The sequence below is a fragment of the Ursus americanus genome, chromosome 3 (genome assembly GCF_024610735.1).
Source record: "Ursus americanus isolate L20-20 chromosome 3, mUrsAme1.1.p, whole genome shotgun sequence".
NCBI lineage: Eukaryota > Metazoa > Chordata > Mammalia > Carnivora > Ursidae > Ursus > Ursus americanus.
In genome coordinates, this window is record NC_142129.1 from 82,519,558 (window position 1) to 82,538,867 (window position 19,310).

Here is a 19,310-nt window from a genome sequence, read left to right on the forward strand (position 1 = left end):
CAGCATGAGGTTCAAACTCACATCCCAAGATCAAGAGTTGCATGCTCTGCCACCTGAGCCAGCCAGGTGCCTCTGTTGATTTTTTCTTTTTTCGTAATTTGTCGGTTATTCTATTTTCTCTTTTAGAAATCAAGGAGTGTCTTAAAATGCATCCAGTTTTCTGCTGATGAGAAGTTTAACTTAATGGTAGGTCCAGAGAACAATTGGGCTGTGGGAAATTTTATAACACATGGCCTCTGTTTAAAGAGAGCTGTTATCAGAAACAGCATGGTAGCATTCTTGCTGTGTTAGTCACTTGCATTAACAAGTAACATAGTTCTTGTCATTTCAAGGCTTCAACTCTGTAACAAATACAGTGAACACAGGTGATTTGAAGAGCACACAGGAAATTCCTGCTAACTGATTACCTCTCATTAAAGACACAAACGTATGAGTGAGGACTTGTAGAGGGTAATAGGTACGGTCTATAGTAGATGGCTTTAAGTGGTTACAAGTCATTTGACCCAAAAAGACTTGTGAGGTTGATGGATTTGAATGTAGGGTAAAACATCAACGAGAGTGTATAGTCTAATTAGTAAAAATCTAGCATCACTCCTGGCAAAGCCATTTGGAATGCTGGTCTTGTGGTGAGGAATCCTAAGTATCTTTACCTGTGATGCAGAGAATGTTATTCTTCACTAGGATTAGTATTGGTGTCTAATACATTGATATCATACCATCAGAAGAATTTCATTTACTCCTCCTGCCATTTTTTTTTTAAACTCACTCGTTCTCCTTCTAAAGACATCCAGTCCTCCCCTCTGTGCATGGTCATCTGTGTCTTGTAAAATATCCTACCCCTACTGACTGGTGTATTATACAACCCATGTATGATATTCAAATCTGAGGCAAGGTTGTCAAGTATTAGCCCTTTAAGAACTAACTATACACCAAGCTTGTGATTGTATGTAAACTCTAGAATATTCCCAATGGACTTCCTGTGCTGTGGATTTGGGGGGATAAGGTCTGAAGATAATGATGGTTAAAAGGGCTCTTCATCAATGGGCAAGCACAGCATTGTCAGACTTGCTCTGAGTTTCAGAACTATCATCGCTAAATTAATGTCATTTCTTGGTTTGTTTTCTCATGATTTTTTGACAGTTTGAAGCACCCTTGGATATAACATTAAGTGACTCAGGATTTAAGTAAGTTACACATAGATTACTGCTAATTTTTATAGACACTTGTGGGCAGAATGATTGTATTTATACCTAATCTATAGTATGCAGATATAAGGACAATTCGATATTCTGTGTGTGTGTGTGTGTGTGTGTGTGTGTGGCCTTTGATATTTCTGTCCTCTATAGGCAAGATAAACAAATTTATCAAGCACGAACACGGGGTTTTTCATGTAAAGTCAATCATATTGATTTTCATAGCCATTTATTCCTGTAGGATGTTTCCGTTTATTTTGATCTGTGGAAGTGCTCTTCTCCCTGTGATTCAGTAAAAGGATTTGATGAATCAGAGCTACATTTAGAATCAAACATCAAACCCCTTCTCTTGTTGCCCTCAAAGAGCATGTTGCAGTCAATCCACTTGTGGCTCCACTGTGTCTGTTGCATTACTATTTGTCTGTTTTCCTTTTTACACCTTTACAAAGGTGAGCTTTTCTTCCCCCAGACTATTTTACACAGAGTAAAAACATGAACATTTTTGAAAAAATAAACACATGCCCACTAGTTGCACAGAAGAAATGAAAGTCTTCTTGAATTAGAGTAATGATAATCCTAAACTGTTCTGTTTCAGTAGCTTTATTTCATCACATACGAACACTCAGTTGTGCTTATTTTGAAACCGTATATGCAGTTCTCTACTTTAGAAAAAAGTTATATTACTTTCAACTTCTGTTTTTATTTTTTTCTCTATTACATGAACCATGCCATTTATGTATTTCTTATTACTATTTTATAGAACTTTTAAACAAAAAAATAAAACATTATCTACTTAAATTTCTCAAGGACAAGTCTCTACTTCTGTGGGTATGTTATAGTGGTTACTATCCTTTAAAAGGGAGCTTTATTTTTTATTTTAAAAAATTCTTCTTATGAAAGTGTAGTTGACATACAACTTGCTATATTAGTTTATATTAGTGTGTTATATTAGTTTCAAGTGTATGACAAGGTCAATTTTGCAATGCTCACTGCATTAAGTGAAAGAGGGAACTAATTGTTAAATGCATTCATTTTCTTATCCTTTCTGTTCTTAGACTTGTAAACTTCGGATGTGATGATCTTCAAGACCAGGAGAACTTATCCAAACACCTGACCCTGTGCGTTTTTACCAACCATACAGGTAGATACCAGGGTTGTATTTATCAATTTATTCAATTATATTTGAGTTCTATGAAAAATTTAGTCATTTGTTTAGCCATATGGATTCTTAAAATATAATAGAGCCACAATCTTACATAAGTGATCAGATGGATATTTACATACCAAATTATCTTGTCCACTACAATTTTGTACATTCGTGGTCTGTATGAAAGAAGCCACAGTCAGCAGGGTTATTGTTCTAATAGTTATTTGCATTTTTTAATAGAGGGGATAGATTCGTATGTACTTGATCTACCGGTTTACCTGCTCCATCTTTTAACAAATCGTGTCCAATTACGGGGATGCTTTTTGTGTCAGGCTTACTGATATGTTAGGATTCTAAACCTATGTACCTAGCTGCTCTAAGAACCATTCTAGAACTTACTGAGCTGACAGTCAAAGCTTGACATGAAGTTATTAGTGTACTGTAGTTGTCTAAACAGTCAACTCTAATAACTAAATCTAATAGCCTTTTTAAATACTGTAGCTTAACTCAGTTAAGTAGCACTGGGAGTAAAACTGTATTCCTTCACAGCCAAATAATGTGGTATTCACTAAGCCAGTGTTTCTGGAGACTTACTGTGTGCTAGGTATTGGAGATAACAATGATGAGCAAAATGGACCTAATTTTTATTAGTACAGAGTTTACTGTTTGGAATTTAGACATTAAATAAGTACACACATAGTATTTCAATAGAATCTTGATAAATTGTAGGGATTAGGAAGTTATGAGAGTGTATAATGGAGGTTTAATGGAAGATGCTAGTATCTTCAGATATGTTCTAGTTCAGCTAGTCTATCCCTGTTGGTCTCATGAACAGTAGCAGCTAAAACTTATAAACGGGCAATCTGAGACATCAAATGTTAGGTTTATCTGCATGAGAGGTAGGTCTGTTCTTTCCTTTCTCAGCAATGTCTAGAAAAGTCAAAAATGAGCCTTGCTCTTCACAGTCAGCTTTGAAACAGAAATAAGCCTGTTCCAAATGGGATGCTTCCTGATTTAGGACTCAGCAAGCGAGAGAAGCAAACTTTTGGTTTTTAACCAAGCTGTCAGCTCGTGTTTTTCCCAAATTGCTTTTTTAAAATGATTTTTCACCTTATGGTTAAACAAATGAAAACCTACTTCGGTGAAGTAGGAATGGAGAAGGGAGCAAATAGTCTAATCCCTGTATGGCTCCCTCTACACCAGTGAGCTTCATTTCCCGCGGGCATGGAGACCAGAGAACACAGTTCATGAAATGAATGCTGACAGACTCTGGGTCTTAAACAAATGCAACGTTGCGTCAGTGATGATGCTATCACAATATTGGATGTTCATTTGTCCCATATTGGTCATTGGGAGCTACTTTGTCCTTTCAGCATTACTTGTTACCTTCTTGAAAGGATCTTTGTCCTGAATTTTTCTGCCCTAAGAAATGAAATCTCCTACCTTCCAAGGAACAAGAGGTTAAATCTGGATGAGGGGGGTGCTCGTGAGAGGCGATGGTGGGCAGAGGGCTGCTTCTGTATTAAGATTGAGCTCATGTAGATTTTTAAAAATGGTTTCTAGCAGGAGGGTACATCAGAGACTTCCTAAAGCAGTGAAGGGAAGAAAATATTCTTATTCCTGTCCCATCTAATAGTCAACTGTGCCACTGTGCTGAAGTCAGTGGCCGTCATTCTTTCTTATGCACCACCTACTGGGAGGTGGTGAGGGGTGAAAAGTGTACATTCTTTTTCCTGTTCATATGATTGCAAGAGTTGCCCTTCACAACTTCCCAGAATTAGTCCTGTGTTTTAGCATTTTATAGAGCCTTTTACAATGAGATAATTCCCTTGGAAAACTTTGTCCATAATAGCTTTCATTGTCCAAATAGTTTCCCAAAGGCGAGCCAACTTTGAGATTTTATCTTCATCATTGATGAATATTTATTAAACATCTCTTTCTGGATACACCATTAAGAGCATGCTTTGTTTTTTCAAACTGCAACTTCCCCCAACTTGTAAATAGCAGCAAAATCATTCTGGAATAATAATAATCACAGCTAACTTTTATAGCCAGATATAACCTCTTCAGCAGAGCTTTGTACATATTATCTCATTTAATTCTTATGTAAGAACCACATGAAGTAGGTTCTATATTTTCTTTATTTACAAATGAGGAAACTGGGCTTAGAGAATTTAATTAATTGGCCCCAGCCACATTTTATTTATTTATTTTTTAAGTTTATTTACTTGTTTAGGTAACCTCTACACCTAACATGGGGCTCGAACCCATGACCCTGAAGTCAAGAGTCACACGCTCCATCAGTGAACAAGCTAGGCACCCTGCCCCAGGCACATTTAAAAAATACTGATGACTGGAGCACCTGGGTGGCTCCGTCAGTTTAGCATCTGACTCTTGATTTCAGCTCAGGTGGTGATCTCAGGGTAGTGAGATAGAGCCCCATGTCAGGCTCTGCCCTGGGCATGGAACCTGCTTGGAATTTGCTCTGTCCCTCTGCTCCTTCCCCAGTCTTCTCTCTCCCTAAGGAAAAAAAAATACTGATGCCTGGGTCTTGCCTTTAGAGATTCTGGTTAAGTTGATCTAATGGGAAGCTTGAGAATCTGTGAGTCCCAGGTGACTTTAATGTACTCTCAAGGTTGAGAACCAGTGCTCCATTGCTGGGTTGTCAAATATGGTAGCCACTAGCTATCTGTGGCTATTTAAGTTAACTAAAGTTAAATAAAAAAGAGTTCCTCAGTCACTGTAGCTATGTTTTAAGTGCTCCATCGTCCCCAATTTGGACAGCACAGATATAAAACATTTCCATTATCAAAGAAAATTCTATCGATGGGACAGGCTTTGTAGTGTCTGTGCACATCTCTTATCACCTTGCTGTGTCTTTATTTTTCCCCCCTTTGGGCTTGGGAAAGGGAGTTAAGCCACAGCCTAATTTGGAAATATTTGCTTATGAGATCTAAAGATGGTTCTTGGTGTATGTAATTGGGTACATTTATTCTACACCTCACTTTAACTTTCTTCAAAACAAGAAAAGTGATGACCTCCATTCTCTAAAGGATGGTGTGTGGAGGATTTTGCTAGAATGGAGGAAGTCATCTTCTTTATATTGTTGACATTTCACGTCCATGCCTCAGGATAGATTCCTACAAGAAGAATTTGGGTCGACAGGTATGAATATATTCAATCCTCTGCAAAGCTATATTTCAGAGAGGTTGTACTAGTTCCCGCCTGTATTATTTGAGAATGTTCTTCCTACTGCTCCCTTGACAGAATTGATTACCATTTTAAGAACTTTGCTAATTTGAAAGGACAAATTTTTTATTTTGTTATTACCAGAGCGGCTAAAGTTTAACTATGTCTGCTAAATATTTCTTTCTCCTTGTGATCATAGAACATAAAAGAACAGAATAAACCAGTAGTTTTTCGCTGGTAGTATGTTTACTTTTTGAAAGTAGTCAAAGTGGTACATGGAGCGTTTTTAACTATTATAATTACTATTTTTGTTTATGCTTTAGTATAGTGCTACTTTGATTCTTAGTGAGTCTGCTGTAATTTTAAAGAAAAGTTATTATTGTGTACTCAGTAACCATAACAGTAATTTTACATCTAACAGAATTGTTACTGTTTTTACCTGGTACAATTTTTCTTTTTTTGTTACTTTCCTTCTAAGATATGTACGGTTTTAAATGTTATTAAAAATGGTCACAAATGATAAACATTATAACAGAATGCTCATTAATGTCCTTAAATAGCCTTCTTAGAGAAAATTGGCTCTTCTTTTTTTTTTAAACCAGCATGGTTCTTTGATAAAGGACCTAGTGAAGTATAACAGAGGAAATATTGCTATTCACTGAAGCAGGGTAATGATTGAATTTACACAGCTAGTTAATTTTAGCTCTGGGACTAGAACCCAGCTTTCTAGACCCTGGTCAAGTTCCTTTCCACCCTGGAAATCTCTGGTTGCAGGTAATCACATAAATGTTAGCACTAGACGTATCAGTTTCGGCATAAGGCCCTCCATGATAGGTCTTTGATGAGCATATGTAGTCTACATATCTAGCAACAGCTGCTAGAGATGATGTACATATTCCACGTTGGAATATTCCTCGTATTCTAGAGGGTGTGAAGGCTGAGAGTGTTCTAGAGTGATGGGGTAAGTGAAGGTGGTCAGGGCTCATCGGGAAAGACCACTTTGTGCCAGGAGCTCTCTCCTTTGCACTCGGCCAAGGCACTCAGTGACCCACATCTGGGTGGGTATGGGCCATACTTGCTCTTATTGCCCCAGTTTGCCTTCCAGTTCCAGATAAAAAGGAAGACTGGAAACTGTAAAGAGGAGACGCATTTTGGTAAATTGGGGTCTATAACTACTAGTAATGTTCGGAACGCAAGCTAAATAAGAGAACAGGGCAATATACGTATATTAGGAGAATCTCCTTTGTAGACTTCTCGAGACGCCCATGATTTCATATGCAGCGGTAAGTATATCCCTATTCATTTTCCTATCCTTCAGTAGCTTACCACAGGACATTACTTATGTGTGTGCTGAGTAATTGTTGAACTGAAATTTCTTAGCAGCTTGTTAATAAACCATTTCTAGAATTTGGAAATAATCTATGAGGTAAGTTGAGGCAGAACATGTAAAGGAACAGAAGTAAGGTTAAGTGGCTTAGGAGACTTTTTATTTGTCTATGATTTTTTCAGCTCTACTAAATACCTTCTTACTTCTAGGAACTTTGTGTGTATGTTACAGTCCGAAGTTTGACTCTTGGGAAAAAATCACATATTCAGTGTTTTACTTTCATAAAGGTACATGTCATTTATTCTTAATTTTTTATTTTTACATAATCATTTTTTCCAAATAGCAGCAAGTTAGATAAATTTTAAAGTCTCACTACCTTGTAATAAATTTTATCAGTACATTCTAAACCTGTATACCTATATAATACATGTTTCCTGAAGAAATTTACTAATGATGAATACACTTAACCCTTGAACCACATGGATTTGAATTGAGCAGATCCACTTACATACAGGGTTTTTTTTGAAAAATACAATATAGTACTGTGAATGTATTTTCTCTTCCTTATAATTTCCCTCTCTCTCTCTCTTTTTTTATTTTTATTTTTATTTATTTTATTTAACAGAGAGAGAGCACAAGCAGGGGGAGCGGCAGGCAGAGATAGAGGAAGAAGTAGGTTCCCAGCTGAGCAAGGAGCCCGACGCAGGGCTTGATCCCAGGACCCCGGGATCATGACCTGAGCCAAAGGCAGACGCTTAACCGTCTGAGCCACCCAGGTGCCCCTATAATTTTTCTTAATAACATTTTTCTCTATCTTTTTTAATAATATTTTTTCGTTACTATGAGAATACAGTATACAATACATATAAGATATAAAATATGTTAATTGACTGTTTATGTTATCAGAAAGGCTTCTGGTCAACAGTAGGCTATTAGTAGTTAACTTTTGACTCCCCAAAAACTTATACGTGGATTTTTGACTGCTCAGGGGTTGGCACCCCTAACCTCCCTGTCGTTCAAGGGTCAACTGTATTGAGTTAGCTAATATTTTTATATTGTTTTCCTGACCTATATTTTTTTTCTAGGCCTGTAGGTAGACCAATCTTTATGGACATATTTGTCCAAAGTGTTTGTTTGCTTTTTTATTATTACTAGTTGGAAAACATCAATATATTTAACTTTTAGAAGGTTACACAGAGTTCTAGTTAAAAGCGTCTGTCATCTCAGATCTCAACAGGTCTTAGACCTAAGATACCTTTATTCTGTTTCACACATCTGCAGCCCAGGAAACTGATTTGTCAGCAGTCAGCCTGCAGGAATAAGTGCCCAAGCTTTTCCAGTTCTAAAGTTGGCCAGTGTACCGTTTAATAGTTCTAGCCTGAACCGTGCTAAGGCACATTTATTTTGCTTGGTTAGTTTCTTAAAATTAGTACTTGTGTAGTACATAGTATGGGTGGAATTAAATTTTTTTTAATTTAAAAATTTTTTAATTAAAAAAACTATGCCAGGCCACACCAGAGTTAATTCTGCAGGCGTGCCTAACGTTAACCTTCAGAAGTTAGAAGTCTAGGTAAAACAAGTTTAACACTTTAATAATGAAGAAACTAAAAGCAACTTCAGAAGTAGACATGCTTTAATAGCGTAAGTTGGATTTTTCTTTTGCAGAAAGTTTTCATACATTTTTCTAATGATTAATATAATGGTTAAAACCATAAATAAAACTTCTATGAAAGTTTTATTAAGAGTTACTAGTTCTGATGAAGAGTTAGAAAAGTGGAGAGAAGCCCAATACACTGAGTTTAGTTGATAGTCTACTACCCTTCTAAGTGATTGAGAGAAGTCTCAGGAGGTCTTAATGACGGCAAGAACGTGTAAACCATGAGGGCCAGTGAGCCACCTGGTCTCCTCCATCTCTTGGATCTTGTAGATCCCTTCAGATCCTTCTGTCTGAGCACAACCCACCCTATGAGGTCTAATATTACACGATAAGCCCAGAACATCTACTGGATCCTGACTGCACTGTGATCAATCTTCTGTGCTGGCTTTTGGAGAATGATGGAGAACCATGAAATCTAGAAGTCAGAGACCCTTGCTTTGTCAGTTTCACAGCTCCTAATTGTTAAGAGTATTACATAGAGTAATAGCCTTGGATGGAATTCTGGCTCTTTGTTTTTTACCATTCTCTCCTTGGCTTCCTGTTCTCTCTCCACAGGGCACAGCAAGACCTTCACTGCTGCTCTTGGGAGTGTTGACTCACATGTGACTAAGGGCCTTACTTTTCTCAACCTTGGTGAGTGAGAGAGAGATTCATCTCTCTGCTCTGACCCTTCTTTCTAGTACCTGTGATACTCAGCCTTTTATATCTCATTTTCTTGTCTGTACACCCCATTTTCTCCTGCCTCTGTAGGACTTGGCTTGTGATGACAACCACTGACCTTTTTGAAGCCTGAAAGGGGAAGGTTTTCTCTGGAAACCTTAGCACCCCTAACTTCTCTGTTGTTCAAGGGTCAACCGTATTAAGTTAGTTAATATTTTTATAGTATATTTTTTCCTGACCCGTATCTTTTTCTAGGCTGATAGACCAATCCTAATGAACATATTTGTGTCCGCCATTCAGATCAGCCTTTTGGGGAGGGGATGCACTTCCCTTTTTAGAGAACCCAGGCTGTGAGCTTTCCTATGTTTTTAGTAGTCATCCTAAAAAGCCATTTGTTAGTATAAAAATGATGACAGGGCTGCCTGGGTGGCTCAGTCAGTTAGGCGTCTGCCTTCAGCTCAGGTTATGATCTTAGGGTCCTGGGATCCAGCCCCATGTCCTTCTTCCCTCCCCCTGCCCCCGGCTTGTTCTCTCCCCGCCCCAATAAATAAATAAATAAATAAATAAATAAATAAATAAATAAATAAATCTTTTTAAAAATGATGACAGTGAATGGGATGCTCCCTAAAAGCCTATGAGAAATAATACATCATGTTGTCCCTTGATTCTAGAGAGGACAAAGATCTTTGGGAAATTATCCATTCCCTGTTTCTAATTGCTAAGAGCTTCCAAGCCCTATAAACGATTTATGGATCAGCTTGAACGTGTTGATTTCACTGAGTAAATAATGGTAGGGGAACTTGAGTGTTAGGTTTGAACATATTAATGGAGTCTATAATGAAGAAAATCAAGAAAGGGTTTATTGTATCAACCTACCGAAAGCTACTTTTCCGTGTCAGTTGGGATGAGGGGCATGAACAGGTTAGCACAAGACAAAGTAACAGAACTATTACTTGCCTACCTATGGGACATGGCACAATATTCAAAAAAGAAAAGCTTCAGGTTCAGAGCACATGATTCTTTAATATGTTCTCCAATTTCTGTTCCCCAGTCCGTCTGCTATCATGACAAAAGTTTAAGAAGGTGTGATGTGAGGGCACTGGGCAAAATGAGAACGAAAATGATAAAGTTCATATAAAATATTTTTCTTTTGAACAATACTATAGCTGAGGTGAGATAGCGAATGCTGAGTGGGACAGTATGTGGTGAATGTTAACATGAGCTTTGAACCTGTGGGAAATTGCCTTAGAGAGGCCTGATTCTACTGCTTCCTGTGGTAAGAGATAAATACAAGGTTTCCTGGGTCTGAGACTTGATTCTTATCAGAGAATACTACATCAACATGCCATCTCAAGAGTGATGTGGGAAACTTTCTACTCAAAAAAAAACTTAGCATTTTGTGAGGTCAAAGGTGGCCTTCCTTTTTTTCCCCCTGAGAATGACTCTAGAAAAGGGCAGGCATGATTTAATCTACGGTCTTCAGACTGTGGAGCCGGCAGAAATCCTAGAGCTCTGTAAAAATAGGCTCTTACGTAAGTTATCTTTCCTTCTTATATGCATTTTATCTTCTTGGCACAAAATTATACCCAAGATTAAAACTATTCCAGAGGTAATTTTTATGTCAACAGTATTGCTTTTTGAGTGATGTCTTTTTCTTATTAATTGCATGCAATTGTCCTAAATTGTCACCCTCTTAAAAGGGACTTATGTTGATGAAAATATTAAAGAATAGAGTTTTGGGGAAGTTTTCCATGAACCCAAACACCTCTATATAAGGAAGATATGCTTGTAAATAAAAAGCTACCATTTTAAAAATGAATACTATATGCTAAGCATGTTATTTCAGTTATCTTGATCCTGACAACAATTCTGCTTGCTGATGTTATCCTCATTTTACAGATAATGAGGCTCAGAAAGACTGAGGTGTGTGCCCAGGCTCCTTTTAGTGTGTCTTATCAGGGCACTGTGTTAGTTTATTGCTGCTATAACAAATTATCATCAATTTAGGGCTTAAAACAACGTGAACGTTGTCTTGGTTCTGGAGGTCTGAGGGGCTAAAGTCAAGGTGTGGGTAGAAATGGTTCCTTCTGGAGATTCTGGGGACGGATTCATCCTTGGCCTCCTCCAGCCTCTCGAGGCTAGCATTTCTTGGCTTGTGACCACATCCTTCTCATCTCTTTTATCCTCGCGTGATCTTCTCCCTCTGCCTCCCTCCCATAAACATTTTATGGTCACATTGGGTCTACTTGGATACTCCAGGATACTCTCCACATCTCAAGGTCCTTGATCCCATCTGCAAGGTGCCTTTTATCACTGCAGGTAACATATTCACAGGCTCTGGGATTAGCACATGAACATCTCTCAGGGCCATCATTTGGCCTATCACAGGCACCGTTGACGTTTTTGATGAGGCAGTACTTTCTGAGTGAGAGTGTCCTGCACATTGGGGGATTTAACAACCTTCACCAAATGGCAGGAGGACTCCCTCTTCCGCTCCAATGATTGCGACAATTCAAAACACCCTCATAAATTTCCAAATGCCTCCTCTCCCCAGGATGTAGTTACCACCCTAGTTAACTGGTTAAATGCTAGGGCTAGGAATTAATTTAGGTCCTTTGATGGCTAAACCCTTTCCACCATACCCTACTATATCATTATTTGTGTTTTTCTATTCAAGTGTTGCCGTAATAAGAATATTATTGCAACCATTTGTGCTATTCTCTTTAACATCACTTAATCCCCAGTGACCAAGAGGACACTTACTTAAGTCAAATACTTTGAGTTTTACATCCTCTTTCCTTTCCTTTCCTTTCCTTTCCTTTCCTTTCCTTTCCTTTCCTTTCCTTTCCTTTCCTTTCCTTTCCTTTCCACTGAATGCCTTCTATGCAAATGGTTAGCATGTATTTCTTTGCTTCTTAGGAAAAAAGAGTCCAGCTGGCTCACTTATAATCTAAATGTGTCATCTGTATGAAATTCACTGCTATTGTGTGAAAAATTATTGGCAAGGGCTACTTCCACCTTCCCATTCTCCAGAAACCTATTTTTACACATTGTCTCAATCTGTGTACAAGTGTTCTTGGTACAAAATTATCAAAAGCAGGGACTGTGAAAGTGTGAATTCTTGGCAGCTCTCTATGCAAGGAAATATATTAGTACTTCACCAAGTGTTAGAATGCCTTCAGAGATTGTTTTGATGAATATCAGTTTATAAGGGTTCTCTAAACAAAATGACGATGACGATAGTGATGATGATGACGAGTAGGCAAACATAGGAAACAAAATTTTAGAGCTTCTCCCAACTGGCATAAATGAGCAGGGAAATTCCCATCATAAGCTATTCCCAGACTATCAGATAAAGGAATAATTCATATTGCTTGGTATTTTTTTATTCTAATTTGCTTTCAGAGGTCATTTAGGTTCATATAAAGCCACAGATCACTTAAGACTCAAAATTATAGATATCAATTAAGATAACCATGGCTAAATGTATGAAGAAAATTAGCCACAGATAGAAATAAATGAGATATGGCTAGTAAGATGAAATGTACTGACATCAGGCAGTTTATTATTACATTGATCAAAACTTTTGTGTTTTAAGAGGTTCAAAGACAAGTAGGGATACTGTGAAGTTCTGGGCTTTTTCTTTCCTGTGCTGCTGTTGCCACATGCAGATAACTTTTATCTTTCTCTTCTACAGAGTATTATGTGGCTGTTTACTTACCTGGTCATTTCTTTCATCTACTTAACATTCAACATCCAGACCTGATCTGCCACAGTTTGTTTCTGACAGGTATGGCTGTGGTTTTTCTCTTATGAACATGGTCCATTTGGGTTTGTCTTGGCAATGTTTATGTTTGGGTGAGCGGGGTTTCTTTTATTTGCTGATCTCCCCCCCCCCTTTTTTTTTTTTGCAGGAAACAATGAAGTGGTTGATATGCTACCTCATGGTCCTTTACAGTCACTATCAGGGTCCCTGGTACTGGATTGGTGTTCTGGAAAGCTCTATAGGGCAGTCCTCAACCAGTCCTATTTATTACAGTTCCTATGGAACACTCAGCTAGACTGTGAGAAGATGGCCGTGTTGCACTGTGTGCTCTCCTGTGGCCGAGACCCCCGGTTCCTGGAAGCCAAGGTGGTTATGTAGCTTCAGGTTAAAAATTAGCAAATAGACAACATCAGCTGTATACATTTGTGGTTGAAATGAACAGAAGTCATTTTTATTTGGTAATAATTAATTGAAGTTTATGGTCTCCATCCTGATTTGAACATATTCTCTTCTTGTGCTTCTTTTTTGTGGACCCCAGACTGTGAGCATGTCTGTTCTTTTGACTACTCTCTCTTCCATACTGTGCATATGTGTTAGCTGTATCAGTAACATTCCAAGAAAGTGCTCGGTAAATAGTAAATAGTTTCTCAAATACCTACTTTTTCTCCTAGTCTATATTTGGTGTATAGCATCAAAAGAACTAAAATCTGGTGGCATATATTTATTACATTTTTATAAAGATTATTTATATATTGCATGATTTGATTTCTGAAGCACGTTCACACATTTTGTCCTTTAATTTTACGGCTGTCTTGTGAAGTTGGAGAAACCCCTCTATTAGACTTGATTGGGACCAATGGGTGGTTGGGTAATTGAAGAAAAGATACCTTAAACATTTTATTTTAACCTAAAACAAAACAAAACAAGTATATTTATTCACCTATCTTTTGATGTAGTTTAAGACCCTTTCTTTGTAGATTAGCTGGTTGGAGTTCAAAATCATTTTTCTTACATAAAACCACTAGTAATGTGCTGTCTCTGACTTCCTGTTACTTTCTTCTTCTTCCTTGTTTCCTTAACCTTACTCTCTTTTTTTAACCGAAGGAGAGCCATACTTTAAAGATCTTTTCAAAACAATCTGTATCTATTGGGCAAAATTTTCTTATCTTTTACAGTTGTCTCACACGTAGTGTTTTTTAGTGTTTCAGACATGCTTTTGAGTCTTTCGAAAGCATTCAACTTTTATTGACCAAACAACACTCTCTTTGCATCTGTATTTCATTTGTCTATGGTAATATTTTATTAAATTACCTAATTTTGAAGATAAGTACAACCAGCATGAATAGGTTTGGAAATAAAAACAACAAAATTTATGGGTATGCCTGGGTGGCTCAGTTGGTTAAGCATCTGCCTCTGGTTCAGGTGGTCCTGGAATCGAGTCCCGCATTGGGCTCCTCGCTCAGTGGGGAGCCTGCTTCTCCCTCTGCCTGCTGCTCCCCCTGCTTGTGTGTGTGCACTCTCTCTCTGACAAATAAATAAATAAAATCTTAAAAAGAAACAACAAACAACCACTTATTGGTAGAAGCAGACATGTGAGAGTGCTCTCTGGCTAGGCAAGCCGCATAGTATCCTTCAATTCTAAGGTTCGGAACAAGGAGTTTCAGTCCGCCAGGAGGTGAGGATGGTTGTGGTGACTGAGAGAGTTGTTGTTACATGACCTTGGGAGGACCGTGCAGTGATGCCCACGAAGGTTAAGTGGTGTGACAACATTCACACTCACGTCTGGCCTGAATTCAAATCCAGGTCTGCTGCCTTCGAGCTTTGTGGTGTGATTTGGTTTGGTTTTCTCCTGTATACCCCAGCTCTTCACACTGGTACTTTGCTATAACATGACCTACTGTAGCAAAAACAAACATGGGGTTGAAGAAGGCTTATTTGGATTTCAGCCAGGGGCATTTATTAAAAAGATATATAAAATGGACCTGATTTATAAGACTGCTTAAGCCACAATACTGCATTATGTGCCTTGAAGGGAAGTAAGTGTATTCTTCGGCAGTTCCAAAATACAAAAGTTTTAAAGATTCACATTTTGTACTTCTTTGGTGGTGGGAGCAGGGTGCAGATGTAAATACCAACAGATTTGTCTTCTTATTTTTAAAGATCATTCAGTGGATTTCTGAGAGCATCTCTGCCTGCCATTCATTTGACCTCATTCAGGAATTTATAATTGGTAGGTGTTGTTGAGGGTGCATATTAAGTTGAATCCTTGACCCTTTTGCTGGAGGGAAAGCAGCAAATTGATAATGCCTCAATCTGTCAAAATGTTGGTTAGAAGCATTTTTTTTTTTTTACTCTATTTCAGTCAGCACCAAATTAAATTTCGTCCTCTCATGGTCTTGTGAGAAGCTGCGACAGTCCAGAGACTGATGTGATACGATATGATCTTGATTCTCTAACCTTATTAGTGATTTTTTTTTTCCCAGTAAGATATAAAAAACTTTCTTAGTTCAGTTTTGTGTCGGCCGTTTCTGTGTGAAGTGGCATAATGTCATTTTGGGTTAGATAGAAGGTGCCAAATAATTTTTTTTTGAAATTATTCTCATTGTAAAGAGCAGAACCTGAACGTTTCATAAAGGTAGAACCATAACGGTTAGTTAGCCTTTTGAAGATAAGGATGAGGCAATAAAAACTTTTTTGGGGTTTGCTTGTTTCGGTGAATTACAGTGTCTACTGCCTTCTTCTTATTATTATTATACCATGTCTTTCTCTTTTTTTTTTTCTTTCAAAAATCTACTCAGCTTCTTCATATTGGAGCATATACCCAGAGACAAGTAACATGGATAAACTTTTGCCATATTCTTCAGTGCTCGCTTGGAATACAGTAAGTTAATGCTTTCTATTCCTTATGTAATTAAAATTGATTCACAGTTGTGGGTCATTTGTAGGACATCCCTGTCACAGCACCCATGGCTGTGATTTCATTAGTTTATTCTGACTGATAAGGATCTGACTTGAGTTTCCTGGCAAAAATATAATAATGAATCCTTGCTATTAGCCCAAGGTAGTGATATAAAATAGTAGAAGTGAAGGAGAAGGTACAGGATATGTGTTGCTCTACTTTCTACTAAGCAGAATAAAGCCTCTATCATCTTCAAATAGTATTTTAATTTTTTTTTTTAGCAACTAGAGTGGATTAAAATATTTCTTAGGTTTTTATAAACAAGGAATGGGTGGACCACTGTTGTTGTTGTAAGCTATTCTATTTCCTAAATAGATTGACCCCTTTTCCCAGCCTCATAAGGAAAATCTGTAATAACTATCGAGCTTCAAGGTCAGGGAAGGTTAATAATCTTAAGCAAATTCACTCCATTCAATCTTTTCTTCCTCTTGGCCCTTCCTCCCAATTTTTCAATTTGGAGGTGCTGAGCTAAGATTTTGTTTATTTTCTCTAGAACATGGTGCAGTAAACTGAGATTTGTTGGATCAGAAAGTGAAAACCCTGAAAAAGGTTTCTTCTTTCCTACTTAGATGTTAGAACTACATGCTTAGTCTCAAGGCAGAGGTTTGTATCAAAAAGGCATTTAGAAAAATGAATTGAATTTAGGAAACACAGACATAGGAAAATAAGTACTGGGATAAATTGTGACACTTGTCCGTTTTGTATTTAGGCTATCTAAATAGAGGCAGGTATGTCTGATTAATTTCTAAATGTTTGGTATGCACAGCGGTAGTGTTTTTCTAAAGACCCTTCTGTCTTTTACTGTTCAGGGTTATTCAGTGTGCTTGCCTCACTGTAGAATAACAAGGGAGCCCCTTCCTTCTCCAAGCCCTCCCTGTTTGCTTTGAGAACTCCTGTGAATATACACGCAGGGTCTCTGGTGACGTGGCAGGACGTTTGCAGGTTAAACCACAGGGGAGTCAGGAAATGCACGTCTTTGTTTCCTTCCCTCACCACCCAACACTGTCACCCTCCAGTTCGTATCTGGGAGGAGGGGACCAGGAACCCCTCTAGTTCCCAGAGTTGTGTTTAGAGATGGAGCCCGTGTTCACTGGATATCATGTTGAGAGGCTTGTCTTGAGACCGCAGGTCCTCATTTTTGCATTTCTCACGACTGCGGGGAGGCGGAACTATTGTAGACATACAGATGATGTCAGGAAGTCCTGTGAGAGTGTACTGTAAAAACCCCACAGGTCTAACCACCATCTACTGAGCTTATTTTAGGGTTTACAATGTTGCTCTAAACTTCAGGATGTTGGAGTAGGTTACCTTAAAGGTCTCTTCTAATCCTGCAATTCTGAGTCCCTGCTTCTCTTTAGCAATGATGTAAATCTTTTGCCTTTTCTTTTTCTAATCTGCAAATCCTCTTATTCCTACACCTTAATAAACCCTTGCCAAAATAAAAAATATTAATTTCATACTTCTGTATGGAGACAGATTATTTCTGTAAATAACGGAATTGGATTTTTTTAAGATACTAGAAGATATGGTGCTCTTACATATAAATAATCCTGAATTATGCTTTGCAAACAATTAGCCTTGTTATTCCTATTTTAAGATGCCATTTATAACCTAAAGCTATAGTGAAATCTTAATGCTTTTTTGAAGTGTCTTCTCTTACCAAGTAGTGATAAATGAAACACAAAATATATTCTTAACACAGGCTTTCTGTGGTCACAGTGAACCACTCGGTTGCTTGAATATTCTGAAAATTTACTTCTGCATTGCTGTGCTGCCCCTTTCCACAGGAATATTGCATGTCAGTAAAAATCTAGTACATTTAAGTACATTTAAGTTCTAAACAAATACCAGATTTTATGTCTACAGAACACCTTTTAAATTATTTTCTCATATATCATCTACTTTTTTTTTAGAATATAAAAGATGAATTCATGAGTTGAGAGGCTAATCTACACAGTTAATATAGAAATACACTTTTAGGGGCACCTGAGTGGCTTAGTTGTTAAGCGTCTGCCTTCGGCTCAGGGCGTGATCCCGGCGTTATGGAATCGAGCCCCACGTCAGGCTCCTCTGCTGGAACCTGCTTCTTCCTCTCCCACTCCCCCTGACTGTGTTCCCTCTATCTCTGTCAAATAAATAAATAAAATCTTAAAAAAAAAAAAAAAGAAATACACTTCTAAAGTAGCTGAATGTAGGGCAATTTTGGAAGCTTATATTTTTATTGAAATTTTTGTTTTAATGCTCACTAGTTAGCAGAACGTTACAATTTGGATTTCCTGATACAAATTATACATCTTTCATATTTGCCATGGTGATACTGCTGCATCAACTCTTTATGGGGATCTTTTATTTCTGAAATTATAGTGGAGGATGAGGAGAAGGAAAATTTTCCACCAAAATCAAAAAAGAACCCCACTTAATCTTGGTTCCTTCTAGCCAGGCAGGGGCTTATATAATACATATAAGCAAAAGAGAAGAAGAGGGAGGAAGGAGCAATAAAACAAAGAAGGAACGTGTCCCCTTATTACTGCATTTGATGGTGCACATGTAATTTGCCTCATTTGTTCTTATATGGAAATGTGTAAATAACACACTATTTGCCCTGTATTCCTAATAGTCTTCTCATTTCCTTCAGAGATGCTGTCCTCTATTGTAATCATAACTTTAAAGACTATTTCCCTTCCCAAGGCAAGAGATGGGCTGTGTTCACTGTTATTTATAAACCCCAAGGTTTATTTAAAGTAGAGGTTAGCAAACTGGGAGCTGCCCTCAGTTTCTGTCTGTGCAGAAAACACTTCCTGAAGGTTCAAGCTTGCTGTCCTTGATACGTTTAGCAGTTGTGTGTGTGTGTGTGTTTTTCCCCCACCGTAGGAAATTCCTGGAATAACCCTTGTGACGGAAGAGATCGCCTTGCCTTTCATGAAGGTAAGTCCTTCCAGAGAGAGACAAAAGCACACCGTGCATGGCTTCAGTGCTGGCCTCCACACGCAACCAGAGTTCCAGCTCCACTGCTCCAAGTACCATGGTGGCTCCCACAGGGCTCGCAAACTGTCAGGGGGCAGATGGGGGGAAGGGTAGGGTAGGGTTAGTTCTCTAGCAAATCCTTCCTAAGGGGTTGAGTCGTCACTGAGGATGATATTATGGCAATTCTTAGGAATACTCTTTGGAGAGGGAAGTTTTCTGAAGATAGAGAATTATGGGGCTCAACCTAAACCACATACAACTCGTCTTTTCCTCTACGCCTCAAACTAGTCCACACTGGAGGAGTTCTTGTAGATTGTCCTTAGAGACCTGGTAGCTGCTTCTTACTTCCTTCGTGTCCCCTCAATACACACACACAAATACACAGTCTTAAACCCATTAAGTAACCTGGGCTGGGATTATCTAATTTCCTTCTGGTTCTAAGAACAGC

The 19,310-nt window shown here is 38.1% G+C and overlaps 1 protein-coding gene across 6 annotated transcripts in view; it reads left to right on the forward strand.

The window, feature by feature from the left end:
• The window catches only part of GSAP (gamma-secretase activating protein), a 79,263-nt gene that overhangs the window by 29,545 nt on the left and 30,408 nt on the right, over positions 1–19,310 (forward strand). For 4 of the 6 annotated variants that reach the window (XM_045793404.2, XM_045793405.2, XM_087861151.1 and 1 more), the window contains 10 exons: positions 127–186; positions 1,141–1,184; positions 2,249–2,334; positions 7,066–7,143; positions 9,069–9,146; positions 12,871–12,963; positions 13,088–13,305; positions 15,100–15,169; positions 15,738–15,820; positions 18,770–18,823. In XM_045793404.2, coding sequence (XP_045649360.1) covers positions 127–186; positions 1,141–1,184; positions 2,249–2,334; positions 7,066–7,143; positions 9,069–9,146; positions 12,871–12,963; positions 13,088–13,305; positions 15,100–15,169; positions 15,738–15,820; positions 18,770–18,823 — 864 coding nt within the window. The remainder of the gene's footprint in view (positions 1–126; positions 187–1,140; positions 1,185–2,248; positions 2,335–7,065; positions 7,144–9,068; positions 9,147–12,870; positions 12,964–13,087; positions 13,306–15,099; positions 15,170–15,737; positions 15,821–18,769; positions 18,824–19,310) is intronic. The other 2 variants (XM_045793407.2, XM_087861152.1) reach the window with 2 other exon arrangements.